Source organism: Canis lupus, chromosome 1, assembly GCF_011100685.1.
Source record: "Canis lupus familiaris isolate Mischka breed German Shepherd chromosome 1, alternate assembly UU_Cfam_GSD_1.0, whole genome shotgun sequence".
In the NCBI taxonomy this organism is placed as follows: domain Eukaryota; kingdom Metazoa; phylum Chordata; class Mammalia; order Carnivora; family Canidae; genus Canis; species Canis lupus.
In genome coordinates, this window is record NC_049222.1 from 14,805,289 (window position 1) to 14,828,540 (window position 23,252).

Here is a 23,252-nt window from a genome sequence, read left to right on the forward strand (position 1 = left end):
CTCCCAGGGATTTCAGTGGAAGCTGTGTGCTGTCCAGAGCCCTTCCTTGGTGGCTCCTGAACACCAGATTTTGTCTCTTCTATATCTTGAAACTGCGAAAACTTCTGTCCTTTTCAGGTGCTTTCTTCATAGCTTCTTGTCCTCTTGTTCTATGCAGTTGAAAAATTCACTAGGTGTCCAACTCGTTCCCCTTCTCACCAGATCGTGGCCTTTGTTTCTTTACCTGAATTGTCCACATAGAATAGAATAGAAGTTGTTGCTTATAAAGATTCCTTCTCTCATTCTTGAGATGTCACCTCAGGTTAAGTATTAAGTTAGTTTATGTAATTTCAGATAGCTTTTCATTCATGCCTTTTTAAAATTTCTTTTATTTAAAAACTTTTTTTTTTTAAGATTTTATTTATTCATTCATGAGAGACACAGAGAGAGATGCAAAGACATAGGCAGAGGGAGAATCAGGCTCCCTGTGGGGAGCCTGATGGAGGATTCGATTCCCGGACCTCGGGATCATGACCTGAGCCAAAGACAGACACTCAACCACTGAGCCACCCAGGTGCCCTCTTTTTCTTTTTTTAATCCAGAATGAAGATTGTATATATTATCCTCTTATTTGTCTTTCTTTGTGGGTCTTCATATCCTGGCTGCATTGGCAGCCACAAATGTTATTTATTTATTTATTTTTTAATCTCTGTTGCCTTATAAGATTGCCAGAGACTCTATTGGATTCTCTACCTCCTGGCAGCAGCTATATGCCCAAGTTCTCAGCCTTTTGCCAAAAATAAAAATGGCAGATGCCCTAATTGTTACAGTTTGTAGAATGCTGGACTAATTCTCTGGTATGCTTCTCTTTAGGATCTTAACTCTTTAATTCTTGATGGTCTACGAAGCTCTCTAGCACCTTCAAATTGATTTTTTAATATTAATCAGGCTTTCTAGTTGTTCCTTTTTTTTTTCCTAGTTGTTCTTGGTGGGAGCATTGATAGGTCCAAACTTTCCATCATAACCAGAAACTGTGGTTAAACTTTAATGTTTTAATTATTTTATTTAAGAAAAAAAAACCTCATTAGTAAAATGTGAATGAGAAAGTAATGAACACATACAATAAAAATTACACAAGCAATAATAAAATGTGACCTCTCCCGAGTTCTAGTCTCACAGTCTTTTCCCTTGGAGGCAAAGTTGCAGTTTCTCATACATCTTTCATATATATATATCCCTCTTCAAACATGCTGAAAAGAGTAGAGAATATAGCAAAAATCCTTATACCCACATCCAGGTTTAAGAAATGTTAACATCTTGCCATATTTCTTGAGATCTCTTTTTCTTAAGAAATAAAATGATCTAATGTAATTGAAACCCTATTTTTAAAATCTACCACATTTTTTTATAAATCTCTTTTTTCCATTCACCATGATTTTCAGAATTTATCCATGTTGACACATGTAGATCATCTTTATTTATTTTAATTTATAGATAATATTCCTTTGGTTACTTCTCTACCACAACCCCCCTTGTTTTGTTGTTGTTTTATGTAAATGTTAACATATTGTACCTCATATTCTGGACTTTACATTTCTCATAAAACTTCTTTATGTTTAAAATAGGTGACACTAAGATTGACTTTGCATCCCTTCTCGACTTACAGAAAGCTAAAAAAAATTTTACTGGGGAACAAGTTTGTAAGAGTCTTTAATGTCCTAATGGTACAATGAGATTTGTATGGAACATTTTGATGAACTCCAAACATATTCCAAACCTTTAGTATGTCCCAAGAATTATAAATAGAACTTTTAGGAAAAATGTAAACTAGCCTGACAGTGGTTTTTTTTTACCTGATTCTTTACCTAAGTATTCCATATATAATGTAATAATTTCACATATGATATAATGATATATAATTAACATAATATAACATATTTCTCTTTAAAAATACTTCTTTCATCCTTCTTAATGTATTATATTGGCCTAAGTAATTTTGTTCCAAACAAGCTTTGTTTTCATCTTTTCATTTAATTTAGCAAATGATTAGGTACTTTAAGAATGGGAATTTGTATTATTCTCTTATTTTTTTCCCTTTATTTAGATCCGCAATATTTTGATAGCATTTTAATCAATTAAGATTTATTGATTCATTTTATATGCTTGGTACTTTGCTAAGTATTATTATGACTTTTTATTGAAATAATGGCCTACGTGAAGATTAAAATTTAATTGAAGAGAAATAAATTGTTATTAGACGACACTAAAGTGCCAGTGATGTGAGGTGGAATTTGGAGAGGACCATAAAGGATGATGAGGATTTGATTTTGGAAAGCAGAGTGGGAAAGATCTTTATGAAAAGAACTCAGATGTGAATACGAGATAGGTGAAGAATGAAGTGTATAACCATTTTATACCTCAGGGTATACATATGAGATAATGGGAAATTAAGTAGAATAGAAAGAAATATGGTCATCAGTAGTCCAGGAGATTAGGGATCCTGGGTGGCTTAGCGGTTTGGTGCTTGCCTTCAGCCCAGGGCATGAGCCTGCAGACCCGGGATCGCATCCCACGTTGGGCTCCCTGCATGGAGCCTGCTTCTCCCTCTGCGTGTGTCTCTGCTTTTCTTTCTTTCTCTCTCATGAATAAATAAAATCTTTATAAAAAAATAGTCCAGGAGATTTAGAATTGAAAGACAATAAGATGCTTATCTCAATTTTATGTAATTTAGAAGATGGAATCTGTATTTTAGGAAGTTGAGTGGATCAAAGTAAGGGTAGGAGATCAACTAGAAAAGTTTTATAGACATCTGGAAAAATGGGGAATCCCTGGCTGTCTCAGCGGTTTGGCGCCTGCCTTCGGCCCAGGGCATGATCCTGGGATCGAGTCCCACATTGGGCTCCCTGTGTGGAGCCTGCTTCTCCCTCTGCCTGTGCCTCTGCCTCTCTCTGTGTGTTTCTCATGAATAAATAAATAAAATCTTAAAAAAAAATCTGGAAAATTCAACTTCGATATAATCTTCATGTAACTCCAGTGCCCTTTGGCTCGTCTTCCAGTTCTCAGACTTACAGGAAAATACTCTAAAATATGTGGTGTCTGAAGGACAAAGAACTGGATTATGGCAACACTTTGTTTTTTTTTTTTTTTTTTTTTAAAGATTTTTTTTATTAATGATAGTCACAGAGAGAGAGAGAGAGAGAGAGAGAGAGAGGCAGAGACACAAGCAGGCTCCATGCACCGGGAGCCCGACATGGGATTCGATCCCGGGTCTCCAGGATCACGCTCTGGGCCAAAGGCAGGTGCCAAACCGCTGCGCCACCCAGGGATCCCTATGGGAACACTTTGAAGTAACTTGTTTTTTTTTTTTTTTTTTTTCCCCATGTGTTCTCACTTCCTGTTATCTTTTTCCTCCAAATCTCAGTGAGTCCAGAGGTGGAGACTTTTCCTGCAGCCTGAAAGAGTGATTGGATTCCTTTGAGTTGAAAGATCTGGGGGTCCCTGGAATAGCACAGGTTCTCAAACAAGAACATTTACAGATCTCCAGAGGGCTCAGAGATGAGCTTCTGGGTTTCATTAATTTTCTGAAGTTGTATGTAAGATTAAATGCATTTTCTAGACAGAGTATCGTATTCAGAAAGGAGTCTGTGACCTCATCCAAATTAATAACATTGCTTAAAAGATTTTACTTCCTACAAGTCTTCATCTTATCTAGAGATTAATGGAATCAAGTAGAAAAAAGAAAATGATTATATCATGTTGAACCATGTGAAATTGTCAATATTTAACTTAGTAGTTTTTGACATACAAAAATACTAATTTCATATGATCTAACCCTATTAAAGCCTTTTTATACTTTTTAAGTTTGAAGGTATTCACTTTATAAGTCTTAGTTAAGCAGTATGCATTTAATTTTGTGTTTGAATATACTTATTTATTTCAATCAAGTTACTGAGGTGTGGTTATATTTCCTCAACTTTGACATTCCAGAAACTTAATGCCTTCAGATACATTGCCAGTTTATGTAATATTAGGAGTATTTCTCTTGTGTATTTAAGGTTTCTACTCTGGTAAAAAGAGGACAGGGAAATGACAGAAAGAGAAATGAAAGATAAGGGAACCTGAAAAGGTATATGGTATAGTATAAGAATATCAAAGAGGTTCAAATTATTCACTAACTTTGTTGGTTTTGATTGCCTGGAGTTTGGGTTTTTTTTTTTTTAATATTTTATTTATTAGAGATTGAGAGAGAGCACAAGTTGGGGGAGGGACACAGGCAGAGGGAGAAGCAGACTGCCCACTGAGCAGGGAGCCCAACTCTGCTCAATCCTAGGACCCCAGGATCACAACCTAAGCCAAAGGCAGATGCTTAACTGACTGAGTCACCCAGGCTCCACATTGCGTAGAGTTTTTTGATCATGGCAATTCTCAGGCCCTAACTAGCTCAGAGAGACAAAGAGCCATAATGGATCTGCTTTGTCTGTTGTGTCTGCTGATGAGCACTGGAGTGCTAAGCGGTTGAAACTCATGCCACTAATTTGCTGTTCCATTAATTATATTGATTTAGTCAGAATTTCTTTGTTAACTAGAGTATTCCATTTCTTCAAAATGATGGATCATGTTACTCTTGTAAGTGTAGTTTGGAGCTGAAACTTTGAGTCAAGAAAACCAAATTTAATTAAAGCTATTTTTTGGGAGAGTTCAGATAATCTGCAATAATACAATTAGCTTTAGGTTTCTTTTTTGTTTTGTTTTGTCTCATTTCTTTATTTTCTTAACTTTTATTATCCTTTTATTTTCAATTAAGAAAAAAGAAAGAAAAATATCATTGAAATGAGGAAATATTTTAAACCTAACCTTTTCTTTTGTAGGTTGCTTTCTGAATCTAAACAGCTAAACATTTTAAGAAAAGCCAGGTCTTATATAAAACAGAGAAAGTACGATGAAGCAGTAAGTATGCAAACCTTATTTGTATAAATAGCTAGTCATCATTTAGGTTATGGGGAAAGGCAAGATATACACAATGGAGAGCAAAGTGGGCAGGCCAGGGAGCTTTCCTGAACGCTTAAGGAAGGATTGGATTTTCTAAGTAGCTGTTTTAGCCATGAACATGCTTCTCTTATTGCAGATATTATCATGAGTAAACTTTTTTAGGTTTGGAAAAGAACAGTTGCCATTTTCTATAATGAGCAAGTCTATTCCAAATTTACGTAACCCTACTTAAGTGTGTAACATTTTAGAACATAGCATTTGTACATTTGGAATTATCTATACACTATCAGAAGTGTCTATTATCATGAGTAAACTTTTTTAGGTTTGGAAAAGAACAGTTGCCATTTTCTATAATGAGCAAGTCTATTCCAAATTTATGTAACCCTATTTAAGTGTGTAACATTTTAGAACATAACATTTGTACATTTGGAATTATCTATACGCTATCAGAAGTGTAATGATTCATAATGAAGCTTTGAATCTTCTCAGCAACTATCCCACTATGCCTTCCATTAATTTTCTTTTTGTTAAGTGGTCCTAATTTTGAAAAAGGAAAAAATTCTATTTTCAGTTTCTCAAATTGCCTAAGCAAAATACCATGCATTTCTAATGCTTATTTTTTGTTATAGTTTTAAAACAGTGAGCTATTGCTTTTCTGTTTTAATGATGCTTTATAACTGATGTGGGTAATCTGGTATGAGAAAATTAAAAATGATACAAATGTGGGTATCTCTGCTATTTGAGACCAATATTAGTGAGACTTCAGTTCTTTCTTTCATAGGTCCTCTATTGATATATCCACCGAATGAATAATTTTCAATCACTACACATATTGTAGTTTACATTTAAAATGCCCTTCCTCATCAAGATTCAAAATTCATTCTATTCAGGAATTTTTCCTATACTTTGCAAGAAGCCCCTTGAGTAATTAAAATCTGTTCTTGATCCATCATTTATAGTTATGTACTCTAATTTTAATAATTTTCCTGCCTTTAAAACTTAGGTTTTCTGATTCTTCCCATGTGACAAGTTACGTTTTCTTTTCTCCATAGGTCTCCCTTTGCAAGGAGCTGATTCAGCTTGCATTAAAAGGCTTGTCCTATTATCATACTTATGACAGGTTCTTCTTGGGCATCAATGTTGTTCTTGGTTTTGTGGGATGGACATCTTATGCTTCTTTGTTGATCATCAGGTCTCATTCCAGCTTTACTAGAGGTGTCAGTAAAGAAGTTAAGGTACGTTCAGAAAATATAATGAAGATTCAGATAGTGGTGTAAAATCATTAGGACTCGGGAAAGAAATTAAATCAAATCAACTGTAATGAGTTTGTACAATGTGCAAGTTGTAATAAGCTAACTCTTACCTTTCATTTGCTTTTGTTATATCAGGTCTTTTTTTCCTCAGTTATCTTTATTTCTTTGGTTGGGGAAAGGGTATATTAATAATGATGGCCCTATAACGTAAGAAGGCTATAAAGATAGCTGTATATAAATTCTCCTATGGCATTAACTATTGATTTTCTATTCTTTTTAATAATTATTTAGCATGTTATAAGCATCCCATATCTTTCTAGTACAGGTGGTCAGAAAACTACTTCAAAGCAATATATTTAACTGTATCTGGTATTAAAAGTTTAGGAGCTAGGAAGCGATAAAATCACTTACTCAAAATGTCCCTTTCTGAATAATGTATGTGCTTTTCTGGAACTCTTCTTACCTTCTTTCAACTTTCTGAAATTCTTAATGCAAATTCTCAGAACTTTATATTTATCCTCATTTTAAGAATTAGTCTTCTAGTTTACTGTACTTTCAATGGGGGGAAGAAAGGCCAAAAAAACATATAATGGTACTTCATATAACTGAGTAAATATAAAAGTATATATGTGGTTTTGCTACCTTAAGACACTTTACTCTTTTAAAATACATTACTAATTATCGTTTATTAGGGAGAATGTGCCACTTTCATTTCTTTTACTTCATTCTAATGATTATTACCATGTCCAAATCCTCTACAAACGAATATATCTGGATGGTATATTATTCATAGTAACAGTCTGCAAACATTTCCAGTAGTAACTTTTTCTAATTTTATATTTTATTTTTCTGTAATGAGGGAAAAAAGAACAGTAATGTTGATTCCAATTTTTATAGCGCTTTAAATGCATTAAATAATTTTCCCCAAGTAATTTTCATTATTTGAATGTATGAAAAATTGATGAGAACAGGAATAATTTTTGACATGGTAGCAAGAGAAACAGAACCAATAATGTTTTAGCAATGACATTCTGCGTAGGTGCTTGGAATTTATTTTGTCATTTTAAACTCATACCGATGTTAGAAGTAGGCATTATAATTTCATTTTATTAAAAAAAAGGAAAACAAAGCTATTATGTTCAGTGATCTTATTTTGCAAAAGATCACTGAACTAGGATATGAAGGAATTGAGATTTGAATCCAGAACAATCTTGGGCTAAACACTGCCTTTTCATGCTTGTTTGTTTTTTTAAGATTTTATTTATTTATTCATGAGAGACACAGAGAGAGAGGCAGAGACACAGGCAGAGGGAGAAGCAGGCTCCATGCAGGGAGCCCGATGTGGGACTCGATCCCGGGTCTCCAGAATCACACCCTGGGCCACAGGCGGCGCTAAACCGCTGAGCCACCCAGGCTGCCCGCCTTTTCATGTTTATCTTAATGTTAAGGTTATTGAGAAAAGATATGAAGTCTTTAGATTAATGAATCAACACAGTTTCAAAGCTCATAGTTCTCCTTTATTCCTTCATCTGATAATGCCGTGAATATTTAATTGCGTGTACGGTGTAATGCTAGCTATTGCCTAGGCTATCCATAGAAAAATAAAATCCAGATTCTGCCTTCAAGGAGCCTGGAATTAAGAGCAAAGTAGGTAAGAGATGTACACATAACCACCTTATCCAATGTAGATTGCTATACTACATTGCAAAAGACAGCTTTAACATTTAACAACTTTAATATACATTGTTTGAATGTGATACAAAGGCTATCATTTTAAATACAGGAGACCTCACTTTAGCGAGGGTGATGATAACAGGAATAAGTAAGTCTTGGTGGAAATTTAACGGCTATAGAGAGAGGATGAGAATTGAAGCAAATTGAAATAAACAGAGGCAGAGTTAGGAAAATGTATTATTATGATGGGATAATGAGTAATATTTATTGAGCCCCACTATCCCAGGACTATCCTGGATGCTTTACGTGTGTTATTCAATTAAGCTTAACATTACCCTAAATTTGGTGGTTATGATTCTCCTAATACAGATGGGGAAATTTAGGCTCTGAGAGATATATATTTTCTTCAAGGACACACTGGTATGGAATAATAGAACTAATATTTTCTGATACTTAAATTCATGCTCTTTCTACACCATACTGCTTTCAAAATAAATAGTTCAATTTGGGGAGAATGTGGAAGGTTTGTTCAAGGGACTAATAAAAGTTTATACCACCAGTATAGATTAGGCTGAAATAATTGAAGGCTTCAAATGGTGGGCTGTAGATTTTAAACATTATTTAGTGAGGAATTGGTGCCTTCATTAGAGTTAAACCAGAGAAAAAGAACCAGAGGGATCTGTGTATTAGAAGAATTAGTGTAAGGAATTAGCTTATGTGAGTGTGGGAGCTGTTAAGTCCTAAATCCACAGGTCAGGCCCTCAGGAGGGCAGACTGAAGTTTGCAGGCAGGAGCTGAGGCCACACTCATCAAGTGTACTTTCTTCTGTTAGGGAAGCTGCCGTTGTGCTCTTAAAGCTTTTCAACTGATTGAAGCAGACCCATCCCAGTAACCTAGGATAATCTTCTTTACTTAAAGTCAGCTGATTATGGACTTTAATCTCATTTACAAGATACTTTCACAACAACACCTAGATCAGTGTTCAAGGAACTGGGGACTGTAGTCCAGCCAAATTGACAAACAAAACCAACCATTACAGTTGAGGTTATTAAAATACTTTGAACCCTTTGCAAAAGGGTTCTGCTTGCAAAAACATTCTGATTCTTCTTCAATCAGAGTTTATAACCTAGTGAAGTGACACAATCTAACAGTTCTGAAGGAAGAATAAAATGCCCATGGTCCAAAGGATTAACTAAAGAGAGGCATGGAGGGCACCCCGGGTGGTCACCGATTTAGCACTGCCTTCAGCCCAGGGCCTGATCCTGGAGACCTGGGATTGAGTCCCGCATCAGGCTTCCTGCATGGAGCCTGCTTCTCCCTCTGCCTGTCTCTCTCTGTCTCTCTCTGTCTCTCATTAATAAAAAATCTTAAAAAAAAAAAAAAATAGAAGCGTGGAAAGCACTTAGGATATAAGATGAACCACAGCAGTGCATGTAGTAGAATGCAATGCTTGCAGTTGGGGTGTAGGGAGGCTTCGCAGGGGAGGTAGTTGCCAAAGTGAAGTCTTTTTTCTTTTTCTTTTTTTTTTTTTTAAGGACTTTATTTCTTTATTTGAGAGTAAGAGAGCACAAGCAGAGGGTGAGGGCAAAGAGAGAGGGAGAAGCCGACTCTGCTGAGGAGGGAGCCCAATGCAGGGCTCTATCCCAGGACACTGAGGTCAGGACCTGAGCTGAAGGCAGACATTTGACCAACTGAGCCACCCAGGCACCCCCAAAGTTAAGTCTTGAAGGGTGAATAGGGTAACCCAGTAAAAGAAAAGGAAGAATGACACATAGAGCAGCATGTACTGGATAAGGAGAGAGGTAATGTGGCTTCTTATAAGAGCTGCAAGTTACTGTACAGCTAGAATATAGAGTGCCTGTAGGGGAGGGAACAGTGGATTCCCAATGAGGAAACAGCTTCAGATAAGCTAAATGGATTAGTCTAATTGACAAGTAACTAGAAGGCCAAGATTGGAATTAAATTTACATCTGACTCCAAAATTGATATTCCTTCTACATGACAGGGTCACTCAAATTATACAGGTCGTTTCTAATTATCACCATTATAGGCAGTGAGTATCTTCTTTTTCTTTAAATTTATTTATTTATTTTTTTATAGATTTTTTTAAAATTTTTATTTATTTATGATAGTCACAGAGAGAGAGAGAGAGAGGCAGAGACACAGGCAGAGGGAGAAGCAGGCTCCATGCACCGGGAGCCCGATGTGGGATTCGATCCCGGGTCTCCAGGATCGCGCCCTGGGCCAAAGACCGGCGCTAAACCGCTGCACCACCCAGGGATCCCATTTAATTTTTGCTACAATTCCTCTTAATTGTATTCCGCATGTAACTTCAACATATTCTTCTCCTTTGCTTTTTCCAGTTCAGATGTTACTTGCTTTAGAACTAAATATCCTTATTTTGCCACATGCTTTTATTTATTTTCTTATTACCTAATAAAATCCCCAAATATTAACTCCTTAAACCAAGTCTCATAATTCCACCTTGACCTGTATGGTTTGAACTCTTTGAAGACCTAGTACAGAGCATAGCATAGAGTGTGCAACTTAATAAATGCTTGTTGGTTGGAAGAGTGATTATAATGCACCAGAATGGCTTATTTTCTTCATCAGGTGATCAGGGCATCAACTTATGATAAAGTTTAGAGAATGTCCTCCACTCTTATTATTTAGCCTTTTAATCTCCAATTCAGGTGAACTGAATTCTTTACGATTTCATTACCCACAAGTGGATGTCATTGGTATCAAAGTCTGCTTTAGGTATCAAAGGATTAGATTATTATACCATATTACACTGACTCTAGAAAATCCCTGTAATTGTTTTTAGATACTCTTTTAAACTTCTTTTGTTATTATTTTATTATTCTCAAAATGATGTGAAACCACCTCTTAAGATGAATATTTGCCTCAGCCACCTTCAGCTTTAGAGACTCCAACTATCCACTTCTGTTTGAGATTTGCACCTTGCTATGGGATTTCCATTGCTATCTCGCACATCTCCATTCCCAGTGCTATTCACTTACAGGTTTCTGTATTGCCTCCTGGGACTAATGCAAAGAAGTAGGGAAGGAGAGAGTAAAAATGAAGGTAATAAAGCAGCCATTATGTATTAGGCATAATGACATTCCAGGCATTTTGTTAAGCTATCTTGATCTAATGTAAACTTTACCAGCCTGGATAAGTAGATATGGAATTATTATTCCCATTTTATAAATGGGATGAAATTAAGTCTCGGTACATTTTGTATTTTGCTCATGGTTGTATATAGTTGTACTTAGAGCAAGTGACTGAGCCAGAATTTGAATTCTGATCTGTGTAGTTCTAAATGCTTAATCACATTGCTGTGTTTCACCTTCCTTTTCACAACTATTTCCTAGTTTATCCTTGTTTCCTCCTTTCTGGTGACATTTTATGCCTGTAAGGAGGACTTATAAAGAGGAAACAAACTCTTGCCTCTTTACCCTGCAATTCCTTTACTCCAGTACATAATTCTTAATTCTCACCTTATTTAGCTTTGGCTAGCAAAGCAAGAGTCAAAACAAGAGACAGATGAACAAGAACACCTTATTACCCCTCCATTCCTGGTTTTTTCCTCCAGTACCATTCCTAGCAACTTTCCATAGGTGTGTTGTTTTCCCAATCACTAGAATGTCTGTCCCTGAAGCTTACTTCATTACTCATGGCCCAGAGCACTCATAGGCCTGTCCAGCCCATGGAGGCCATCACTCGTGTCTTACATTGAGAAACTCCTTTCTTGTTTGGCAGGTGGTTGGGAAGAGAAGATATGATGAATGAACACACTGTGGTTGGGCAGTGGAGAGGGGAGCGTGGGCTGCATGTCAAGTTGGAGTTTGAATAGATAGAAGCATTGTTCCAAATGAAGATTAAGTCCCACAGTTTATTGTGTATTAAATGGGCTTTTGTGAGCTAGTCGGGGAGCTCAGTCAACATTTATAAGATTGTTACTAAGGAGAAATATGTTCAGAGTTCCAAACAAGTTACTTGCAAACAAACTTGAGGAACATAGTTACTTTTAAATTGAGAATTGCCTAATTGCAACAATTCTGGGATATCCAACTTTTTCTTCTGTAATAATGCTTCTCCAATGACAGATTTTTTTTTTAAATGCAGCTCTTCAATTAATCAGGTAGTTTTGTGGAACCACTGAAAGAAAGTAGTAATATGTCTCTTCACTTTATAATCTCTTTTAAAAGCCTATCAATTAGCATGAATTTAGAAGTGTTTCAATGTTCTGTTTGATTTTCAGAAACCAAGCCACCTCCTGTCATGTAGTTTTATAGCTGTTGGTGTTTTAGTAGCATTTTTCCTGCTGATTCAGGACTGTCCCTGGACTTACTACATATATTGTTTGTTGCCAGTGCCAATATGGTATGCTGTGCTAAGAGAGTAAGTAACATGCCTTGATGTCTTATTTTGTACTTTACCAACAGTGAAATCTGTGTTTAACGTGCATTAGATTTCTGTAGCATAAATCTTCAAAGATATTTATAATACCCTTCAATCTCTGAGCCCTCTCACTTCATTTACAATAGCATAAATGTTGCATATGAACATCTTTTTTGTTTTGACTTTTCCTTTTGACTTCATCTTTATTGCCCTGAGTTAGTATTGACCTTGTTCCTTTCTTTGTGTATCCTTTATAAGAAAAATCTGGGCTACAAAAAGAATAATTAATATTGATGGTACTATGCCAGGAGTAACTTATATTTTGAATTTGTCTCATCATCTAAGATTTCAGTGTATCTTTATGTTTCACAAGGAAATGTACATGTTTTCTTTCCACACATTTTTACCTTTCCTTTCATAGCTATCATGTAAACCTAAATAAATGGAACTTTGTAATTAAATCCAGACCACCATAGAGAGTGGTAGATATTAGTCCCATGTGCTATGGTTCTTCCCTTAAGTGCCTCCTCACAAGCTGGAAGTAAAATGGATTCTTACCATTGTAGAAAACATCAGAGGTAGGGCTCTCAGGCAAGTTTTGAGTACTTTAAAAGAAAACCACTCAAATACTGGGCTAGTTCACATTCACAGACGTGTTGCACATCTTGTTGCTATATTTGCAACAGTAATCTAGAATTTAAACTTAGTCTTGGGCATCCAAGCATCCTCTGAGCAAACCAGACCCCTAAAGCAGACCAGGGAAGGAGAGCCCAGACTTAAAGGGTATTTTCAGAGTTGTCCTGAAAATTTTCAGGGTTGGCCAGCATGTTTGTCATGACACAGTGTGTATTTTTATTCTAATTTTTGTTAACTCCAACTTTGACCACATCTACTATATGACCCATGTTAAAATATCAAAAATAAAAATTGATATTAAAATGTTTAAAATATTATCATTTAAAAGTATAAGTGAGGAATGCCTGGGTGGCTCAGTGGGTTAAGTTTCTGCCTTTGACTCAGGTCGTGATCCCAGGGTTCTGGGATCAAGCCCCGCATTGGTCTTCCTGCTCCCCATTTGTGCTCGCTCGCGCACTCTCTCTCTCTGTCAAATAAATAAATAAAATCTTTAAAAAAGAAATAGGAAAAAAAAAAAAAAGAAAAGAAATAGGATAAGACAAAAAGAAACTAACAAAAGGACTTGGTGTTGCTTCTCCATTTGAAAGGAATGGGATTGCTGGATATATGTACTTAAATCAGATTTTTTTCTAGTCTGGTTTAAAATTAATCTCTGGTTTAAAAATTTTTAGAATGAAAGTTTTATTCTTGCAGAAAATTCTATTCTACTACAGAACCTCTCTTAAATTATTAAATGTCCTATTTATGAAGATGACATCTATGTTTAAAATTTGAGAGGAAATGTGATTTTGAATGTATGTTGTGTTCTATCTTTCTGGTAGATTAAATAGAAAATAAAACATAAAAATTAACTTTTCTTCTAAAGTCATAAAATCTTCTGAATGATTTACAAAATCATCTCGTTTTCTTGTGCTAGTTCACTGTTGAGAACAAAAGAAGCATTCTTCTTTGGACTGGTGTTATCTTTACTTTTCTACATGGCCCCTAAGTAGTTTTGATAATATTATGTGACCATTATTTTCAATCAGAAAAAGATAATAAACCAAATGATACTGATTTTTTGTAATTACCTTCTTAATCACTACAAATGCTAAAATTTTTTCCAGTGATGAAATGTAAAAAGTACTCAAGTATGTAATACATTTTTAATGGTTATGGATTCACATTTAATTACAGTGAGTGTATAATTAGCAACATCTTAAATTGGGTTTGGAAAAGGTTATTTAGTTCAGTGAAAAAGTGCAATTAAGATTTTCTTTACCTAAGGGGCAGCCTGGGTGGCTCAGCGGTTTAGCAGTGCCTTCAACCCGGGGCATGATCCTGGAGACCTGGGATCAAGTCCTGCTTCAGGCTCCCTGTGTGGAGCCTGCTTCTCCCTCTGTGTCTCTGCCTCTGTGTGTTTGTGTGTCTCATGAATAAATGAATGGAATCTTTAAATAAATGGATAAATAAGCAAACAAACAAATAAATATAAATGGCCCAAATTAAAAAAAGATTTTCTTTACCTAGATTTGGAAAACCTATGTTTATTAAGACAGTGGAAATTTCGATATAAGATTAACCTTGCTGAATTTAAATTTTTCCCTAGTTTTTATCCATTTGGGTTCATTATATTTTATTTCTGATCATGTATCTGTAATTGGGTGTTCTCGTGTTTAAACTAAGATCAACACTTATTTATCATTAATGTTTATTTTTAAAAACAAATTTTTGTGATCATTATCAAATTAATTTAGAAATTATGCTTTTTCCTAAAATACTTCTAGCTTTCAAAAAAAAAGATTTAGATAAGTGAAGCCATTGAAAGAAATTGGTTAGAGATTATATTAGGTTTTGAATAACTATGAATTGAAAAGTCCCTGATTTCTAGGGTTGTGCAGTTTTTATATTTTACCACATATGACCTAATTTTTTTTTGTTCAATATGTAGTATAAATAATCTTGTTAAACAGGTTTCAAGTCATTCAGGACTTTGTCATATCACTGTTGACCTTTCCTCCAAGTCAGTTGGCTGGCTACCTGTTCATCTTTACCCTGGGAATTGAAGTATTAGTGAGTAATTTATCGCATTACAAAATTTTCAGATCTCTTTTATACATATGTAACTCCTTTTAAATGACCTCATTTTTCATTTCTTCTTTGGAATGCATTGCCAGGTTCTCAGTTTTTTCTACCGCTACATGCTCACAGCTGGACTTATTGCATTTGCCTGTTGGCCATTTATCACTCAGCTATGGATTCGAGCAAAGGTACAAGTACTTGTTTTGACATTGGACAGATTAGTAGCTACTTTGTTTTGATATGTATTTAACTCAGGGAATTGTTCATTTATAAAGAAAAGGGTAAGACGTATCCTTACATAAAGAGCCTTTTGACAGGAGGACTGAGGTTACCGTTAAGTGATTCTCATACACTTTGATATCAAAATGAATTGGTCATGCCGTGATTGAAATACTCAGAGTCAGAACTGGTATGTCCCTCTGTAAATCACTTCCTAGATTCTGTTAGCCTCAACTAGCTAAGGAATGGTTGTCTAGAGCAATGCAGTGGCTTAGGAGGCTTTGCTCTGAACTCAAGTCAGAAAAGTCACCATTCTCCTACTCCTGGGAATAGGTTCATGCTTCCACATTGAAACTTTTTGATGTAGGTACCAGGAGGATAGAAATATCTTCTTTCCACCTTTTGAGAACTTACTAAATTCTCCAATTAATAGGGTTATTGATAATTTTTTGTCTTAATCTACTTGCACAAGTATTTTTACTTCCCTCCTGAGCTCTATCACTTGATTATGACTGCAGGCCAGTTTTCTTATAGATATCATCAGCATATGGTATAACATAAATTGATTAAAGCCCTTGCTGTGAAATATGACCCAGGTTTAAATCCTGGCTGTTTCATTTACTGGTCACAGACCTGGGAACACTTATACTTTAACATCTCTGAGTTCAGTTTCCTCATCGGAAATACTATGAGTAATATAACCTACTTCATAAGGTTATTGTGAGAATTTAATCAGATAAGGCTCATCTTATACCTAACAGCGCCTACTATTTGACAAATCCGCCCCCAGGAGGAACTGTATTGCATTTTAAATAGTTCTAAAGCTTTGTGTGTAGTCTTCACAGCCATGAAGTCTGCGAAACACTAAAGCCAGTTTTCTTTACCATACTTGTCTAAAGATAACTTTTTCATTTATTTCAGAGCATCTCACTGAGTTGGATTTTCTTCTCTTTGCTCCTGGCAGTATTCCCGCTGATGCCTGTTGTAGGAAGAAAGCCAGATATCTTTCTAGTGTATGAACAATATTTTAACTTATTTGCTTTTGAGTATAATTGTTTTTCTCAGTCAACACTATGAAATATAAACCTCATCTTGGTTATGAGTCTCAAAATAAACTAGTGAATAAACTAAAAGTTAAAATACTAATATCAAACCATTAGTCGTAATTTTGGCTCAGTCTCTGAGGAGCATTAAAGCTCCCTGGAGATACTTCTGGGCCTATCAAAAAAATAAAATTGAGCCAAACAGTGATAACTTAAAATGCAAAAGAAAAAAAAAAGTCTAGAAGCTTTTGTATATTGAGGAATCAGTAAAGGTTTCATATGAGAAAATTGTTTTGTTTGCCAAAAATGAAAATATCTAAAACCCAGTGATGTAATCTTTGTCTTTGCCTTTGAACATGTTCACACTTTAAATGTCATAGAATAATGAAATTCTCTCCTAATCTGCATGTAATGATCTCTAGGGGAGGAGACTCTGTACCTTGACTTTATATCTAATTAAACTGTTAGAAAATTCTGTATACCTTACCTAATTCTCCATGTTGCTGTCACATTTATTTCTTCTCAGTGTATACCAAATCTGTAAAATAATTGATTACCTTTACTTTTGACCTAATTTTAAATTATTATCAAGAAGTCTAGCTGTGTGTGTGTGCACATGTGTGTGCATGTGTGTGCTCAGCAAGCTAAATGATCTCTATTTCATGTAACATTCCCTGTCATTTTCTAATCGTGTAATCATCTTTGTTACTTTGTTTTGAACTCTGTATAAGCAATTTTTTTAGCATTTTAACCTAATCTTTAATCGATAAGGGTATATCTTTTTTAACTGAAGGAATATTAACTAAATTATATTTTTAAAGTATGTGTTAATTTTTGAGCATGTGTTATTTATCAGTGAACACATATTATCTCATTTCTGTGAAGTACTAGTATAGAATAAGTCAGGAATTAGTCCAGAAAGTCAATTTATTAGCAAAAAAAAAAAAAAAAAATGAAAATAATTGTATGGAGTTCTAAGACCATACTTCTCAGTCATAATTTATTAGTTTTACTAAGTAAAAACATTTTGTATCTGTCATAAACTATAATAGTATGTAAGAAGATTAATTCAAATATTTTCATTTATTTCTTGCTTCATATTTCTGTGTGAGCTCTCCTGTTGTCTTTATAAAACCCCTTTCCCTGCTTTGGTCAGTTTCTGCTTTTCTGTCCTGTTCAAGCAGTGTTGACATAGTTGAGCAGAATTTATATGGTAAAAGGAGGAGAAATTATATAAAGTGTCTCCAAAGAAATTTGCCACTTGCATATTTTACTAAAGATGAATGCAAGAAGCAAACTTGCTAAAACAGGAGAAATCCTAATTTGTATTTTTTAAAATTATGTTTTTTCCCCCTCTCTGCTTCTTAATTTAAATTCCTCAGTGATTTAAGTTTGTGCTGGTGTTCTAGTGGTTATATTGCAACTTCTTTATTTTGACTTCTGGTTCATGGAGAAATTTCTGCTCTCCATTTGATCTCTCACATCACCTCCCTTCGTTAGAAATTTAACAAGACAGATATGTGAAACATTTAAAGTTAAATTTAAAAAGAAAAAATTAAAATTAAAGAAAAAAGCAAAAATAACATAGCTATGATATTCTTCTTACTCAAATCTCTAAAAAACATATTTGCCAATGAATTAAATTATTCAAAAGTTTAAAAATATATAAATTATTTTTTTTTAAAAAAAAAAAGCAAAGAATCTTGATCATAGGTCACTGTTTTCTTAAGCTTAAGTGGTAATCCATGTTGAATGTAGAACTACTTTTTTCCCTTACAATTTTCAAAAAGAGTGTGAAAAGAATCCAAACAAAAGCAAAAACAAGCAAGTATTTTCCTAGGAATTCCTGCTTTCATTCATTTTTAGCCCTGCCTTTTGTTTTCTTATTTCTCTTTAGCTACCTCCTTTTCTCATACTTGTTAAATTGCCTGCTTCCAGATTCTGTCCTCAACTATTTCAATTGTCCTATGTAACTCAGATTTTTAGGAGGTGAGAAATACAGCTTTAACATTAGTATACCATTTCTTTGGTATCAGTTTCCTTCAACCTCAGGAACCATACTATACCTAGTGTTCTTGAAAAAAGTATAATTTGTTGGGGCAAATGCCTCATAAGTTAAGCATCTGATTCTTGATTTCAGCTCAGGTCATGAGGTTCATGTCTCAGGTTGTGAGATCGAGCTGGCTCACATCAGATTCCATGCTGGCATGAAGCCTGCTAAATATTCTCTCCCTCTGTCTCTCCACAACGCCCGCCTCCTCTTAAAAAAAAGGAAATGTAGTTTGTTGTTTCCTTACTGTTCAAATGCCTCACCTACATGTTACCTTTGTGGCCTCTGTCCTACCCTTCCTTTAGCCAGGAGCAGCTGAGGAAAGCACCAAGATTAATGATAGAACCATTGTGTTCTGCTAGCAATACTAGGGATTAGAAATGTTGATCCTTTTTGTATGAGTAAGTGCTCATAATCAGAAAATTTATGTTGTAGATACTGATGATGTGTTTAACTATTTTTTATATTGTTTTTCTGTAAATGTATCCCAAGTCAGACTAAGGACTTGGTATGCATAAAATCTTTAAAAATCAAAGTAAAGAAATAAGGTAAAAATATCTAAAAATTTGTAAGGAATTAAAAATAACCCCATCCCTACTGCATCTTCCTCCTGTGATTTTTTATACCTATATACCTGTATATCTATTTTGCTCCCTCATCATGATAAAACCAAATGACTGATAGAATCTACATTAGAGTAAAATATCAAACATTTTTATATGATGCATGTTCAGTAAATATCTTAAGGAAATTTAAAATTGTGAATTGTGTTTTAAAACAGAATAGGAGCTGGCTCGCTGGTTCTTCTGCTGTCCCTGTGTGTTCTAACATCTCTCATAAAAAGAAAAGATCGTTTTATAAATGAAGAGCTGCTGTTACATCTGTTTCAGGTCAGTTGCAGATTTGTTTGTTTGTATGTTTTTTTAAGATTTTATTTAATTTTATTTATTCATGAGAGACACAGAGAAAGAGGCAGAGACACAGACAGAGGGAGAAGCAGGCTCCGTGCAGGGAGCCTGATGTGGAACTCGATCCTGGGACTCCAGGATCATGCCCTGGGCCAAAGGCAGGCGCTAAACTGCTGAGCCACCCAGGGATCCCCAAGATTTTATTTATTTATTCATGAGAGACACAGAGAGAGGCAGAGACATAAATAGGCAGAGGGAGAAGCAGGCTCCTTGCAGGGAGGCTGATGTGGAATTTTATCCCAGATCTCTGGGGTCACGCTTTGAGCCAAAGTCAGACACTCAACTGCCGAGCCACCCAGGTGTCCCAAGTTAGTTACAGGTTTTCGATACCATATTACACTAATGATATACCAAATGGATCTTATGATTGTATTTAATGATATTGTTCTTAAGATGCCATCACGTTTACATTGCTCAATACCTGCCGGATGAGAAGAAAGTTCTCTGTTTAAGATATTACATGGAAAAAAAAAAGATATTACATGGAAATATAGTCTCTAAGGGGTATGAAATAGCCAAAAAGTCAGCAGACAAGCCCAAAGATGCCAAGAGAGCAGAGATTAAGGAGTTATAAGAGGCATCTGTATTCACCCAAAAGTTGAACTGAGATTTAGACTGAGATTCTTATTGTTCTCATTTGCATCAGGGGAAGGGTAATTTTCTAGTGAAAGCAGCCTCTGAGTATGTTTATATGAAGAATATAGCCAGTTTAAGACTTCAGATGATGTGCCAGGGAAGGTAGACTTCACCGTGGTTACTGGCTTTGCTGGTGAAAAGAACTTTGAACTTGAGGTTTCAAAATTGAATCAATTCGCATTTATACTGTATACTCAATATGTGATTTCCATTAATATAGCTTCAGTCTGTTTTTAATCTGTAGTTTTTAATCTCTAACTGAGTTGTGTGAATTAGAGAGTATATAATGTTATATTCTATAAATGACAGCTGTTTTCTATATAAGCATGGAAACCACTTTTTTTTAACAATAAAAAATTTTAAAAACACTGACAAAAGAAAAATTATAGGTGTCTTCTCAAAAAATTTCCTCAGAACAAACCTGGGATAATAGAAAGTAATGCCAAGAACACTCTAAAATAAAAATATAGCATCACTTAAAAGGTGTTAGTTTGTCCTTAGAGAACAACGGAGAACATATAAGAAGACAAGAAGTATTTTGTCAAATGTCTTATCAAGACGTAGGAATGTATATTTCATTTTAAATGGTGTATCAACTGGCTTTACACTAAAGCCCACAGGTAACATTGACAGAATTCACCTATAATTATGACTACTTTGGCAGAAATGAATGTTCCTGGATCCCACTCTACAGGAGCAAATATAATGTTAAAATTCTTAGAGTCCTAATTAGAAATATCCCTGAGTATAAGGTAAATCTGTTGCAAAATTTCTTTTTTACAATAACTTTATTAATTTAGATTAATTGCTCTATTGTGTAGCATATTTTTGATGATTCCAAGATAAATATCTTTTATTTTTTTAAGATTTTATTTATTTATTCATGGGAGACAGAGAGAGAGGCAGAGACACAGGCAGAGGGAGAAGCAGGCTCCACGCAGGGAGCCTGATGTGGGACTCGATCCCGGGACTCCAGGTCCACGCCCTGGGCTGCAGGCAGGTGCTAAACCGCTGAGCCATCCAGGGATCCCAATAAATATCTTTTAACATATTAATGTCTCTGACGTGAGAACATGTCTTACCATTGAAAGGATCCTAGGATTATGTCATAGCTTTGTCAACAGCATTTTTTTCCCTAAATTCACTGATAATATAAAATAAATTAAAAGTATCTTAAGGATTGGTGATGAGGTTGCTAATCTGATCTCTAGGAGATTTTACTTTGTTTACAGCCATAGCTGTCTTTCTTAAAAATGGCAAATAATTCACTAGTTCAGGGGTTGTTGGAAGATAATTTTTTAAAGAGCCAGATTATAAGTATTTTAGGCTGTGGGTCCTATGGAGTCTGTTGTAAATCCTCAGCTTTACCACTATAACACAGAGGGAGCTGTAGACAACACAAAAATGAATGAATGTAGACTATACATAAGTGACTATGTTTAAACAAAACAGTATTTCTAAGAATAGGCTACCAGCCTACAAGCCATAGTTTACCAGTTCTCCACAAGTTTATGTATATTCCCTGAAGATTATTGAACTCCTAGTGTTTCAACTACCGTATGAACATTCAGGCTACAAACAGGTATTGAATCAATGGACATGACTGAGTGAGGGCCACAAGTGGAAGACACTAAACCACATTGCACCATCTGCATTTCCATGAGTTAGGAAATCTTCAAAATTAATAATGAGTATTTCTAAATAGACATGGTGTGACCACATATACTAAACTACTCTCAAAAGTGTCAAGTGCCTTATTTTCTGCTTAGTGACAGAGTTCTATCTTGTAGCCTGGGCTGTGAGAGGGTGAGCTGGTCTAATTTCAGTAGCTTTGGGGCTAGATTCCAGTTGTTCCAGCACTTTTCTAAGGATTCTTTTTATAATATAAGTCTCTCACCACCTTCTCTTCTACTGATGTGATTTGTATTTACTCTCAGATGCTGAGCATAGCGCTTTCCATGTATGTTGTGTACAGCACCCATCACAGTCTACTCAAGAAACAAGGACTGCCTTTTTTAAACCAGATCATTAGCTGGATAATATTAGGTAAGAGGGCAATCGAGCTAAATGAATTAATGTTATTATATCAAGTCCTATCTTAAAATTATCCATTTACATCTGTATTATTGTTACTGAGAGAAATAATTTCATTGAATGAAAATAATAATAACCAGCTATGATTTCTAACTCATGCTGGAATTTGACAAAGAAAATTAGAACTTCTATGACCATTCATGTGTTGATAAGAATTACTTGATACAATATTATTGGCCTGATAATAAGGCTAAATATATATTCACATCTAATAAAATTCTAAGTGATTCCCGAAGAGAAGAGATCCTTATGCTCAAATTTCATGTCAATTCATAAATTCTCCATTCTTACACAGAGACTAGGAAACAGTTCATTTTTATCTTTATTTCCCTTGCTGAGAATAACATTGATTAGTTACCTCCCAACACATTACACATTTTATAAAGCCAGTTAAATGTTTCAAAACACATTCCTCTATAGTACCTTTACTTAAGGATCCTGAAATGTTCATGTGAAAGAAACAGAAGTAACTTAAAGACCTAGGGTTTCACTTCCAACTGGAAAACAAGACAGGTGCAAACTTGAAGTCCAAGTTTTTCATTTAAAAAAAAAAAAAAAAGACATTTTGTGATGTCTATGAGTAATGTGACTTGCAATTTAACCTCTCTGGTTTGTTGTTTTTTTAATGATTTTTGGATTGGAACTTTACCTTAAAAGTGATGAAGGCTGTTCTGCAGGCCTTCCCATTAAATTATCTTGATTTAATAAAGTTACTATTTATATTCATTTTGCATAAACAATATTGGCAACTACTCCTTCATCCAAAAAAAAAAAAAAAAAAAAACCAATGTGTTCAGTTTGTACTATGTTCTGGCACTGTTCTATTCCCTGAGAATAATAAAGATAGACAACATCCCTGCCCTTTTGAAGCATATATTATACACGGAAGGGGTAGGTAATATTCTAGTAAAGTGACCATAAATAATGATCTCTCACATGACATATTAGTTTTTAAATCCCCAGAAAAAAACAAAAACTATGAATGGGAACTCTCGTATTAAAGGGAAGTCTTTCTGTCATAGTGCATAACTTCACAAATGCACAGTCATGTACAACACACACCAGCAGATAAATAATATATGGCAAATAGGAGGTCTGATATAATTAGTAGCAATGCAGCTCTTGCTCATTCCTGTACAGTGCAGCCTCGCTCACCTCCTTAGTTTTCTTACCTACCTAGGGGTAAACTACAGTGAAGAAGAGAAGCAAAGAAAACACAACTTGTGCACATTTCATTATATCT

General features: G+C 35.0%; 1 protein-coding gene across 4 annotated transcripts in view; it reads left to right on the forward strand.

The window, feature by feature from the left end:
• Positions 1–23,252, forward strand: part of PIGN (phosphatidylinositol glycan anchor biosynthesis class N) — a 107,711-nt gene that overhangs the window by 44,566 nt on the left and 39,893 nt on the right. For all 4 annotated transcript variants that reach the window (XM_038525874.1, XM_038525873.1, XM_038525876.1 and 1 more), the window contains 8 exons: positions 4,848–4,926; positions 6,021–6,203; positions 12,163–12,302; positions 14,891–14,990; positions 15,095–15,187; positions 16,140–16,231; positions 19,093–19,201; positions 21,853–21,961. In XM_038525874.1, the coding sequence (XP_038381802.1) occupies positions 4,848–4,926; positions 6,021–6,203; positions 12,163–12,302; positions 14,891–14,990; positions 15,095–15,187; positions 16,140–16,231; positions 19,093–19,201; positions 21,853–21,961 (905 nt within the window). The remainder of the gene's footprint in view (positions 1–4,847; positions 4,927–6,020; positions 6,204–12,162; positions 12,303–14,890; positions 14,991–15,094; positions 15,188–16,139; positions 16,232–19,092; positions 19,202–21,852; positions 21,962–23,252) is intronic.